At 37.1% G+C, this 12,986-nt stretch overlaps 1 protein-coding gene across 22 annotated transcripts in view; it reads right to left on the bottom strand.

Moving 5' to 3' along the window:
* Map2 (microtubule associated protein 2) overlaps positions 1–12,986 on the bottom strand; it is a 254,807-nt gene that overhangs the window by 37,505 nt on the left and 204,316 nt on the right. For 15 of the 22 annotated variants that reach the window (XM_090354720.1, XM_090354706.1, XM_090354712.1 and 12 more), the window contains 2 exons: positions 12,832–12,945; positions 10,003–10,080 (listed from right to left, as the gene is read on the bottom strand). In XM_090354720.1, the coding sequence (XP_090210846.1) occupies positions 10,003–10,080; positions 12,832–12,945 (192 nt within the window). Of the gene's footprint in view, positions 1–1,191; positions 1,438–10,002; positions 10,081–12,831; positions 12,946–12,986 lie in introns of all 22 variants that reach the window. The other 7 variants (XM_090354711.1, XM_090354715.1, XM_090354729.1 and 4 more) reach the window with 2 other exon arrangements.

Genomic DNA, 12,986 nt, shown 5'->3' with positions numbered 1-12,986 from the left:
TAATACATTTTGATAAGTTGCTTAACAAATATCCATATCAATTCTAGAAGAATTGAAAAGTAATATTGATATGAATTTTTTTTAAGTCATCTGAGATTTAATTCTAGGAATATAAGTAAGCACTATTAATTTCTATGATATGACCTAACATATCACTGACCACCTTTTACCTCTTCAAAACTCTTAATATCTGATAATCATTACTGATTTTGCAAGGTGTAGCTGTAAGTTATAGGGCTAACAAAAATCTTTAAAAGAATTTACCATTAAAGTACTTTTCTTCTTATGGTCCTGGCCTGGTTATGTATCCCTAGGACATAATCAGTGATTGAAGCATTGATCAATATTGGCTTTACAGATGATTCTCAAGAGAGAATTTTTATCTGTATGTCAATCCAAAAGGCTGCAGAGTCCTACTTGTATTTTAAGAGCTAAATGTAATTATCTGGAAAGGATTTGAGGAAAAAAAATAATAAAAAATAATAAAATACGATCATCTCCCAAAAGAGCAAGTGTATGGATCATTGTCGCCTTATGCTCTTATGTGTCCTGTTGCAACAGTAGAAAAGAGAGTCTTAATGAATTTGTAATTAAGGTTAGATGAGTGAAAAACTCAAGAGGTACAGGGGTGACCATGGGGATTAGCTGCCATGGAGAGAAAATGACATGAGAAGCATCAACAAGATTTCTGAAGGGAATGAAACCAGGATTTGCTGAAGCAAAAATATAAAAATAAAAATAAGCAAACACAGCATGTCGCAGTTGCAAACAAAAGCATTTCTATCATTTAAGCTTCTATGTGCCAAACTCCAACTCTAGGATTTGAAAGAAAAGCATATGAAATTGCTGTCCCCAAAATAAAAACAAAAATATACAATGTATTAGCAATGTGACTGGCAAACATTTGAGATGAGGAGGGAGGGGAAACCAAAAGCTCACACAGCAACATCAGCCTACTGCAAAAAGCGTATTGTATCATGGCAAAGGACAACCAGGGATCAGCTGCAGGAGGGGACAACCAAACTGCCACACAGCATCTGCGCAAGCCACACTCTGCTTATGAATTGTAAAATGGTGGTCTTGTGATCATGAGAGGACCCAGCGATGAAGCAGCATTGGAAAGGCACCAGGTTGGTAAGCCACTGGAGTGATAGCTTGCAACAATACATGCAAATCCTGAGAAAGACACACCTTCCTTGGCAGAGGAAGGGGGTTTTACTTCTGGAGACACCTCTTTGACCTCTTTTACACCTTTCTCATCGAGGTCCCCTGTCCAGGCACTCTCTTCCGGAACTATTTGGGCCACTGTACTAGACTCCGCTTGGCCCCCACTGAGGGCCTGGGATGGATCTGAGGACTTAGTGGCCCCACACTTTTCCCCAGGAATAGCAGCAGGTATCTTTTCCTCAGCCATCGCACCCTCTAGCGTTTCTTCTTCTTAGGGATGAAAAAGATGTTGACATCATGACCACAGAACAACACACACAAGGACAGAAATAGTCTTCAAGGAACACTTTCAGCTCCACTGGAATGAGCCCATCAGGACCTTAGGTATGTTTTGTGTTAACACTAGATGAGTAAATTGATAGTGGAATGCAATGTACATTATGTACTATAGCTTGAAAATTTATGATGTATAATACACAAATAGTGACCTTTATAAAGTCTCATGCCAAATGCTATTTAGTTTAAAATCTGAGAGCTGAAAGGGTTTTACTGATTACCCTTAGTGGAAATGGCAGTAAGCTATAAGCATGTAAAGAGTTTTCTAGAAACAGGAGATAGAGTTGGATGGATAATGGTTGGGATAAGGAACATGAATTAATGCACTGAAGTGAAAGCCTTTAAATTTGTTAGACATGCTGTTTTCTCCAATGCAGGAAGCCCCTACCTAAGAATTCCTGAATCCTTCATTTAAAAGCTGGAAAGAACTCTAGATGTAAATAAAGGCCTTCCTACAAAATAATTCCCAGCCAAATGCCTTAACAGCTTAACCACAAGTCCATTAGCACTACTCATACTTATTTAGTACTTGCCAAAGAAGAACTACCTGCATCCATTTATGTTATTTTCATGGAATTATATGATGCCCAAGAAAGGAAACTAAAATGTAAAACTTATTATTTACACGCTTGTTATTTGCAAAAGTCTGACTCCAGAGCACAATTATTGTAAGAAGAGTTAATCAGCAATATAGTTCATGTTTAAGTTCTTTTTACACTTGTATTAGCAATAAAACCTTGTTGTTTAATTGAAGACAAAAATCTCCAAGAAAAGATAATTGAGTGGCAAACTGCCAAGATGGCCTCACCCCATGAATATCACATGGGAAAGAAGCAGCATTATTGAACCACTGATTTTTTTCCCTTTATACTTTAAGTGACAGTAAACACAAATGAATCCCAGTTTATCCCTTAATAAATTAAGGAGAAATACGTACAATATTCTATAGCTCTGCAGATGGAAGAAGATTTTTATGAAATTTCTGAGAAACAATTATACCTTATCTAACTGGCCCTGAAGGGAAACCTATCAGATGGAAAGAAAAGAAATTTTCTTTTATAAGAAATATTAACATCTCAAAGGGAGAGAGTAGAGTGGAGATAATTATTTCATGTTTGTTTTTTCATATTTAGCACTCAGGGACTCCCACTTTTATGACTTAATTTTGTAAGTAGCATGTTTTTAAAGGAAAATATTCCAAGTTTAATGGATTATTAAGAGAATGTGTGTAATGCATAGGTCTTGATGGCAGTTAAAAGAATTTTAATATGGCCAACATCACTCATGCCACTTCATTGAATAAAGTCTAATTGAGTACATTTATAACTTCAAATTCATGTCATCTTTTAACTTCCCATTTTTAGAACATGTGTACTTTCAGTGTTTATGATATGTGTACTACCACTACACATATTTCTTAATTAAAAATTTCCATATATTTGGTTATTGTAAGTTCCCAGTGTGAAAAGAACACGGGTGCATTCAGTGAAGGTATGTTTTGTTATCTGTGCACCTGCACCAGGGGAACTCTTTGTTTTCAACGGGATCCTGAGGAAGCATCTTCTCAGGAATATAATTAGCTATGAGCTTATCCCTTATTGTTGTAAAACTATCTGCACTTAACATTAAATACAGTCTCCTAAGAAAATAAACCCTTCTGCTACTAAATGAGTTATCTGGTTCATTTGAAAATAACCTCTTTACCTAACAAAAATATTTTTAGCTGGACTTCTTTTTGCTTCACAAAACTACTAGTTAGAATGAGGCACTCTCATTCTATCCTGACCATAGCCAATTACATACTAGTTCTTGAAGGTCATGAGACTGGAAGGAAAAAGACTTTGAATCATTTTAGCCCAGGTCTGTAAGCAAGCTTCATTTACCTGGCAAAGCCTCCACTGTTTCTACAGATGATTAAGTGAAATACAGAAATTCATTCCTAACATTTATTTCTGCTCTAAATATCTCATCCAGTCTTTCTCTTTTGAGGAGTGAGCACATCAACATAACACTATAAAAAGCAAATCTCTTTTGTGTCCATGGAGAAACAAGAGCTCAGTAAGGATCTGTGGTCACATTTCTTTCTTTCTTTCTTTCTTTCTTTCTTTCTTTCTTTCTTTCTTTCTTTCTTTCTTTCTTCTTTCTTTCTTTTGTAAATAGAAGTCAGAGTCAGACTTTCATTGAATTTTAATGTTTGTTCCTGTCTCTGTCTCTCTATCTCTTAGTGCATTTTCTTTTTCTTTCCTTTTGCCAGTCCTGGGGCTTGAGCTCAGGGCCTGGACACTCTCCTTGGACTTTTTCAAGGCTAGTGCTCTACCACTTGAGCCACAGCACCATTTCTGTCTTTTTTTCTGTGTATGTGGTACCGAGGAATCAAAACCAGGGCCTTGTGCATGCTAGGCAATCACTTTATCACTAGGCCATGCTCCCGAGCCCTCTCAGTGCGCTTTCTTGGAAGCCAGGATACAAGGAGAGGAAGTGCTTACATGCTTGAAAGTAAGATTTCTGTTTATATTTGGAGGCAGCTGGTTGGGATATGTCTACAAAGGGACTTTACCTACAGGCGGACAAAACAGCCTCTAGCCCCGCCCACCCCCACATGAAGACACATTGAACAGGATGGGTGTGGCCAACGCTGCAGGCTGGGGAGGAGGAGCAAAAGGGCGCCATGCTTCGTTCGGTTCACCTTTCTCTTGGCCTAAGTGGGCCTCTGCACTCTGCGCTGTGGCACTGGGGAGCACAGTACAGGCAGTCCATTCTGAGCTGAACAAAGGGTGCTCATAGTACTCCTCATCAGAATTGTAAGGCGCATCATCAGGCACAGACACGGAGATGGAGGGGGCTAGGAGCCTACGCCTCTCCCCGCTGGTGGCAGGTAGAGGACCCACTTGATCCTCAGCCCCTTCATCTACAAACAGACACACAGGAAGAAACTGCAGGGAAAACTGGACGAGGCAGACACAAGATCAGACTGACGAGACAAACACCTGCATGAGGACACAAAGGCCTGAGAAGCTACGCAGCAGGATGGAGAATTAGCAAGACTCTGAAGATGGCAGATGGGAGACAGCGAATGCCTGCATGCTTCATTCAGTAGCCACTGAATTTAAACTCTCCTTTCACCATTTTGGTATCGATCTAAGTGAATGGAAAAAAGTGACACCCCCGTGATCATACAAATTATCTGTAAATTCTTCTCCAACATGTCAGAATAACTCAAGGAAACACTGGGATAGAAACAAGGCATTGCAAAACAAATAGATCCTTCGGAGAGACATTCCTTCAAGAAGGTTAGTTCTTATTCATATAACAATACACTTACAAATGTAAAAAGAAATTATGAGCACATTATGCCTGACTACAGAAAACAATTAAAATTATCCCTGCTTGAAATGCAACTTTAATTAAGTAGGATGCCCAAGTACTTAGCATTTTGGTTAATCCAATGTTTCTTAATGATATTAGTGAGGAAAATGATTTCAATTCTGTCAAAAGATAAAAGTATAAAACATTATTTCTCTTTCCTGCCTTGATATGGAGGAAGCAGTCAGGACAGCTCTTTTATTGGATGGTAAGGATAATATAACATACCAGGGGCATCATTTTAAACACTGTTCCACACCCAAGTGTTCTAAAGACTGAAGCCTGAAAGTTCATTTTCTTGAGGGAATTCCTACCATTATAAACTTAGTTTTCTTATGTTTTATACTGAAAGAAAGCTTAGTACAGATACAATTAGTTTGCAATGTTTAAAGTGGGCTTCAGGTTCATCTAGATTTCATTCTGGACAGCTTCATTTGTGCCACTGGCTCTCTGCTGTTTTTGTTTCCATTTTCTTATTGCATATTTTTCTTTTTACTGAAATACTAACATAACAGCTCCCATTCCTATCTTTTAACTGTGCCTTGGTTCAAAAATTTGCATTAATTAAATACATTTTCTTAAATTCACAACTGTAAATCAGCCTCCTTATTTGGATTTGGACTTTTGTATGCTGCAATGAAATTCAGGGGCCCTGAGAATTAACACTATTTGGCTCAAGTGAAGTGTAGATGTTACATCTCAGGTTGACATGGTAGGGTATCAAATTTTCTAATCAGTACTTACATATATCTAGAAATAATTTAAAAAATAAGGCTCTTATCAAACAATATAGATCAAACTCTAGTATCTATCTGTAAAATTTCCCTTGTATGTCTATCAGAATTTACGCGGGCAGAATTATAGAAGTCATTTGCAAATGCATTGTATTTTTAGGAAAGTAACTTATTTTCAGCCAAGTTCTGACAACTGGAAATAAGTCTAAAATCACAAGGATGCTAAAATAACACTCTTGAAAGATTATGTTTAAACTTTTGAGCATATCATTTACTGATTGTCCCAAGAAAATTGCTACTGGATAGGTGCGCAGAACTTTCTCAACTTTGATACTTACTATATCACAGGCTAGTAGAGCCTAAAATAGTTTTTGGTATTCTTAGTTTAACTCAGCACAAGTTTTCAGCTGAGGAGTAATTGGCCAAGATCTGGCCTACAACACCTACTACATTATTTAGTTTCAGTTTGTCACATAGCCCTGTCATTTATATTTTCTTCAGAAATACTTTTGTTATGTTCAGTTAATTTCATGGACAATCATAGGTGAAAGTGAAAATCTTATCTTTTATTTTCATTACTTTTCCTTCCTCCCTCCCTCCCTCCCTCCCTCCCTCCCTCCCTCCCTCCCTCCCTCCCTCCCTCCCTCCCTTCCTTCCTTCCTTCCTTCCTTCCTTCCTTCCTTCCTTCCTTCCTTCCTTCCTTCTTGTCTCTTTCCTTCCTTCTGTCTCTAGTTCTCTCTTTTCTATTCTTTTGGTTGAACTTAGGACCTGGGTGCTTGAGCTATTTCACTCAAGGCAAACTTTCTACCACTTGAGACACAGCTCCACTTCTGGCTTTTATTATTATTGTTATTTGGAAGGGAGTGTGGTGTTCATTGCCTTCCTGAATTGGTTTTGAGCTGTGATCCTCAGAACTCAGCCTCCTGAGTAACTAGAATTACAGTCATGAGCACCTGTGCCTGGCCTGTCTCCCTGCTTTTCAGCATTTATTTTCTGTGATGTTAGAGACAACACTCACTGAATGCTTTAATCTTCTGAAAACTTATTTTGTCTTCTTTCTTGCCATTTGTTGTTGGTAAAGTGCCAAAATGTAAAAATAGCTCAGAGTCTTGCTTCAGATTTACAACCTCTCAAAAGAACACTATTTTCTATTCTGCAAATGTTCGCTCTAAGCAGAGGATATCGGAAGCATCAATAGAAACTGTAAAAACTCCAGTGGAAAAGTGGCTTCTGTATATAGCTCTAAGCCAACCTAACTTCAAAAAGAGTGAGTGATTTGTTCCAGTCTGAATTTCTCTTGGTTCTGTGTGCTACACCCCCCCCCCAAATATCTGTCAGGGCTTGGGAATACAGGCCATGTTGATACAAGCTCCACAGACAAGCCATGGAAGCTGTGCTTAGGAGATGATGAAGTGTAAATAGTGCACTTGGTCCCAATGACAGTGACAGGAAACATTAGATTCTGATTTGTCACAGAGTTGCTCATCATGAGTGCTTTTAGATCACACTCAATCTGGGTGAGGCAAATAGTAATATCACATAAGTGATAAAGCAGAAAAGAACTTTAGTGTAGTAGACACACACACACACACACACACACAAAGTACTTCACTTTGAAGACAATTTACTTCAACTGGACAATAGACAGATGAAGGGAAGTTGGAGTTGTAAGATTTCAATTGCAATTTTGATTTTGAATCCAGACAAAAAACCATTATCACTCAGGGGGAAAAAACAAGGTGTCAATGAATACAAGAATGTGAAAATGCCTGTGTGAGGTTGTACTACATACAGGTTGGCTTCTGTGTCTTCAGAATACTTAGACAAGTGTTCAAGATCTGCTTTTTCCCTTTATTGGACACCAAGTTGGAGCATAGACATTTATTATGCAAAAACTGAATTGATTTCATATGTTTTGTTGTTGGGATGTATTACTAAGCTCACTAATCCCTTCTCCTTTTGGCACGCTTTTGAATGATAACTTCTCAGTTTTCTGCCTGTTTGTGCTGCCACCAAATAACATGGACCAAATGTGCTTTTACATTAGCATATGTCCAGGACACAGGAAAATACCAGCTCACAATTCCAGAGCAAACTTAACAGGGCAGAAAGACCCCTGATCTGTTTTCAGAGAACTACATTGCATTTGCACAGACTTCATAATTCTAACATCACAACCCAAATAACAACAACTCAGTTTATGCCAAAAAAAAAAAGAAAACCAAGGCTGAGTGCCAATGGTTCATGCCTATAATCCTAGCTAGTAAGTAGGCTGATATCTGAGGATTATAGTTCAAAGCCTTCCCAGCCAGGCAGTAAAATCTGTGAGACTCGTATCTCCAATTAAGTCACCAAAAAGGCAGAAGTGAAGCTGTGACCCAAGTGGTGGTGTACCAGCCTTGGATGAAAATGCAAAAAGATAGTGCCCAGGATCCCAAAATAACTCTGCCATGAAGAGAGGGGAAAGGAAGGGCAACTGTCAACATCACAGGCCTTCTTGGGGTAAAAGGATTCTCAGGCACTTGAGTGTAGTTAAATAGAAGCTCATAAACACTGTCAGTGACCCAAGAGAAGCACAACTCTCCAGTAGAACTTCCAAGTAGATCTGAAGTCAACTTTTAGGTATTTCATTTGTTGTAAAACCCCAGCAGGCTGCTGCTTACTGTCTTTCCTCATTTCTACAGTTTTCTCACTACCCACTAGACATCGAACCTCATCTAGAGCCTGGTGTTTTCTGTCCATCCAAGTTTCCTTGTGCATCTTGTTTCTTCCACTCTCTAAAGCACCCTTCTTCCATCTCTTCATGACCCCTACTTCCTCATGTTTCTAGGCTAACCATTACCTCCCCATCAGATAAGGCAAAATTCCCTTCTCTCTTCTATATTAGGGCTCCTCGTTCATTTCCTTCCTGGTGCTAATCCACTCTTAAATTATCTGTAAATTTTTGGATTTGATTTCTGTCTTCCACTAAATAATGTGTTCCTTAAAAACAGGGATTGTTTCTGTGTTGCTCATGAGCATACACTCCAAATTTGAAGAACTGCAATGTTGTAGGGTTTCAATAATTAAGTTCCAAAATAAAGCTCTCAAATCTATAAGTTAAAAAAATTAAATCCCACTTAAGGTACTAATAATCAGTGGATGTTATGCATTAATTATACTTCCCAAACTTCATTTCCCTCTTTAGAATAATTTTATTTTTATCTCAGATATTAAATTTGGAGGAAAAGGACATTGATTAAAGAGAGAATAGCCATGTTAAAAATGTTTAGGTGTACAAAATTGTGACAAAAATAATCAAGATAAGCGGGAGGAGGGTGGGAGGGAAATGGGGACCATGTCATGAGAAAGGATATCAATGTTTGTGAAGTTATGCACCTTCTATATGGTGAATATAATGTAACCCTTCTATTAATCACAATAAAAATTATTTAAAAAATGAAAAAATAAAGTATTTGAAGTTGGCAGTATAAAGTTCAATAATTTAGAGTTTGATATTAAGGAAATCAAACAATCTTTCAAATGAACCTCATTATGAATCATAAAAGGAAAAATCTATAACTACAAGTGTTACTCAGTGTTGACACAGTAAAATGATCTCTAAAGTTGCAGCAAAAGGAAAAAAATAAGAGGCAAAAGGTTTAAAAATCTGATTTTAGTATGTGGACACTGAAAACAAACCATTATTGTTTCTCTGGCTTAGATCAGTCAGCTTTTGTGCATAATTAAGAGACTTACAGGCAAAGGAGAGCCAATGCTCCACTGCTACTTCAACGTAATTTATTGCCTTTGATCTGAGACTCTGAATGGATGCTTTTCAAAGGCATACCTCTGTTTTATCAATGAAAGCTGAAGAGCTGAGATGGCATTCCACAGAAAGCCAGTGCAGAAATGTATTCATGGGCAGTAACAGCTCTCCACAAGAAAGAAACCATGGTCTCAGCTTTTACTTCATTGCTTTCACTCTGAGGTTTATTTATTAACTTCTTGATTTCCTAATATTTGTGGAGAGTAAGCCATTACCTAGCCCCTGGGAAAGATCTTGGTCATATAATTGTAAGCAAAACAGAGAAAAATTGTGATATTACTATTGACTTCATAGGTAAATATAATTCTTGCTATTATTTTTGATTAGTTCACAAAATAGGTATTTTCTTTCTCCAAACACTGTATATAAGATATTGATTCTCTGTAGTTAGTCTAGTTCTTTAAACACAAAGGTATCTTCCTTTCTTTATCCAGTATATTTTCCATATTCTTTTACTTCTGATTTTATATAAAGAATTACAAATTTATTTAAGGATTTTGTTTCCTCTTGACTATTTGAAACAGAACTCCAATGCTGTTGATGGTTATTTTTTACCCCTTCTGAAAAGACAAACCCTGCAAAATCAGGCCTTACCTTCCTCCACTGGAATGGTCTGTTCTGAGGCTGGTGATGGGGGTGGAGAAGGGGGCAGATTTGCTGTCTCTTCAGCTGCTAAGGATTTAGAAAAAGGAGAAAAGACATATGACAATTAATTGTATTTGTAAGTAATTCTGCCATTCAAAAAAACCCTCTGTGCAATTCAATAAAGGATTCAATTATAATATGTGACTTATCATTAGGCTTTGTTCCTGATTCACATATTTTTGACAACTTAAAGAGTAAGTATTCAATCTTCTTCAAAAGAACATTTTTGTCTTCCCCCCCAAAATGGATTAGACACAAATAGTAATATTGTATCATGAATCAGGTTAATTGTAGTCTGGGTGTTCAATTCATAATTTCATTTGGCCTTCATATATCATGAAAAATATGTACATAGTTTGGATAAGTTAGACCAAAAGAAGATATTTGACTGGAATGTTCAACTACTTTTTCTGGAAACAAACATTAAAAAAACGTCAGATATACTAGCTATATATAAAAATACTACCCCATTAATAAAACATTTCTTTCCACCTAGTTTAATGTTATCACTCGTCTCCTTTAAGTATTCTAAGAAAAATGAATTTGTCCTAGCTGGAAAAGCTCAGAGACAGATGCATGGGCTGGGTGCTGAGTTAGTTATCTTTTGGTCTTGCAGGAAGCTTCTAAAAGATGTAATACCCACAGTTTAGGGACATTTTTCTCGTCAGGTACCTTCCTTATGACACCTTCTATGAAGGTAAGGAATTTCAAAAGGAGGTATATCTTTAGGCCATGGCTAAATCTCTTGTAAAGATTATATGAATTTCAGTTGTACAAAGTAGTGACTGGAGGAAGCCTTGGAAGAAAGATGACTTTTTAGTTCCTTGACCCTGTGAGAGTCTTCATAACATAACTATCATATGATCCAGTAATTCCATTCTTGGGTATTTATTCAAAAGATTGCAAACTAGAATACCATAAAGCCATCTGAATAATCATAGTCATTGCAGCATTATTCAACATAGCCAAGGTATGGAATCAGCTTAGATGCCCTAGAGTGGATGAATAGATCAAGAAAATAAAATGTGATACAGATACACAATGGAATTTTACTAATCCACTGGAAATAATACTACATATTTTGCACAGGAATGTAAGGACCTGGGAAAAATTCATGTTAAGTAAGTAAAGTCCAGAGAGACAAAGGATGCATCTTTTCTTGCACATTTGCAAGTTAAAGTTAACTTATACATATATAAGTAAACACTATAGAGTGGTATGCAAATGTACACAAGTAGATTAACTGAAATATGGTAGATTCAGGGTAAAACTGAGGAAGGCTTACTCACAGTCCAACAAAATAAATGCCAGGAAACAGGAAATTAAAAAAAGGCAGTATCAAGGGAGGGTACGGTAGATGAATGAACAAGGGAAGCGGGGAGAATGCATCATAAAATTTGATGCATACCCTGCAAAATTAAGAACATTAAGGGAAGAGGTAGGGTTGGGAAGGATCGGAAGAATGATGAAAGGTGTTGATGATCAAGATATATTGTTTATTAATAAAGTGCTTAGTTGAATAGTAACCCCTTTGTACAATGACTTACAGAGAATAACATTTTAAAATATTTGAAATGCTAAAAATGAGTTTATCTCAAAGAATGGAAGAAAATAATAAATTGAAAGTTATGTTAGGTTAGATAACTTTTCTTCCCCTTTACGAGAAAAATAATTGTTGCTATTCAAAACAGTTTAAAGAATGATTACGCTAGCTGAGAAGCCTGTGGTTCATATTTGTAATCCTAGTTACTCAGGAGGCTGAGATCTGAGGATTATTATTCAGTCAGCCAAGTTAGGAATATCTATGGGACACTTATCTCCAATTAACTAGCAAAAAGCTGGAAGTAGAATAACGGCTCAAGTGGTAGAGCACAAGCTCTGAGTCAAAAAGCTAAGGGCCCAAGTTCAAACCCCAGTACCAGCACGAAAAACGGACACAACTCCTCAAAAAACAAAACAGAAAAAAATGAGTACACTGAAAATTATTTTGGGGGGAAACAAAAGATCTTTTTAACTTACTTTTTAATAAATACTTGAACACTAACTAAGAAATCAAATATTAAGGATACATAAGATTTTAAGATAGGAAAATGGATGTGGACTGCTTTTAGGAATTCAGAGTACCTTCACATACCTTGGATATGTGAACCCAACTAACTTATTAACAGTAGATGCTGCTGCATATACATGCATATATTCTATCAATCACTCTATTGGTTGATCAGTCTAACTATCTGACAAGGATGAGTGTTCTACTTGGCTATCTGGCACTGGAAAGAATGTCATTTATGATCAGAGGAGATAGACAGGCTACCTCTGTATCCACAGGACAAGTGGTCAGTATTTCTTGATGATTCTAGAAAGACTCTCACTATAGATTTTGTGTCGCCACTTTAGAAAGACTAGAATCAAGACTATAGTATAGATAGTTATTTACTCAACGTCATAAAGGGAATCACTTATCGTAATTGAAGTTTTGGTTCATTTTTCTTATATATAGAGGGCAGGGTTGTAAAGAAATCCTTTAAAGGTATACAAAATTAAAAGTTAAAGACCATCAGGAATATCTCACTGTAGGCTTATCACTCTGAAAACTATCAAGATACCCCAAATAAACCTGTTGAGTAAGGGAAAACAGGTGCCTTTGTTTCCCATTGGAGGTGATGGGTGAATGTGAACTGTAAGGATGACAGATAAAGATGGAAGCTCTACTTGGAACATGAAAACTTGACCTGTGAGAAGCAGAGCAGCCACTGATCTGAGGCTCTTGTCATTTACCTAATGGCAGAGCTGTGGGCTGGTCTTTGTGCTGCGCTTCTTTCTCTTGTTCACCTTTCAGGACTGCTACAGCTTCAGCAGTGACTACTTGAACTATCCTTGCAGATACCTCCTCTGAAAAGAAATAATGACAAATGGAAACAAAGAGAAATGAA

The sequence above is a fragment of the Megascapheus bottae genome, chromosome 21, assembly GCF_031878675.1.
Source record: "Megascapheus bottae isolate mThoBot1 chromosome 21, mThoBot2.hap1, whole genome shotgun sequence".
Classification (NCBI taxonomy): Eukaryota; Metazoa; Chordata; class Mammalia; order Rodentia; family Geomyidae; genus Megascapheus; species Megascapheus bottae.
Note: the sequence above shows the minus strand (reverse complement) of the source record. Positions and strands in the feature narration are given on the sequence as shown.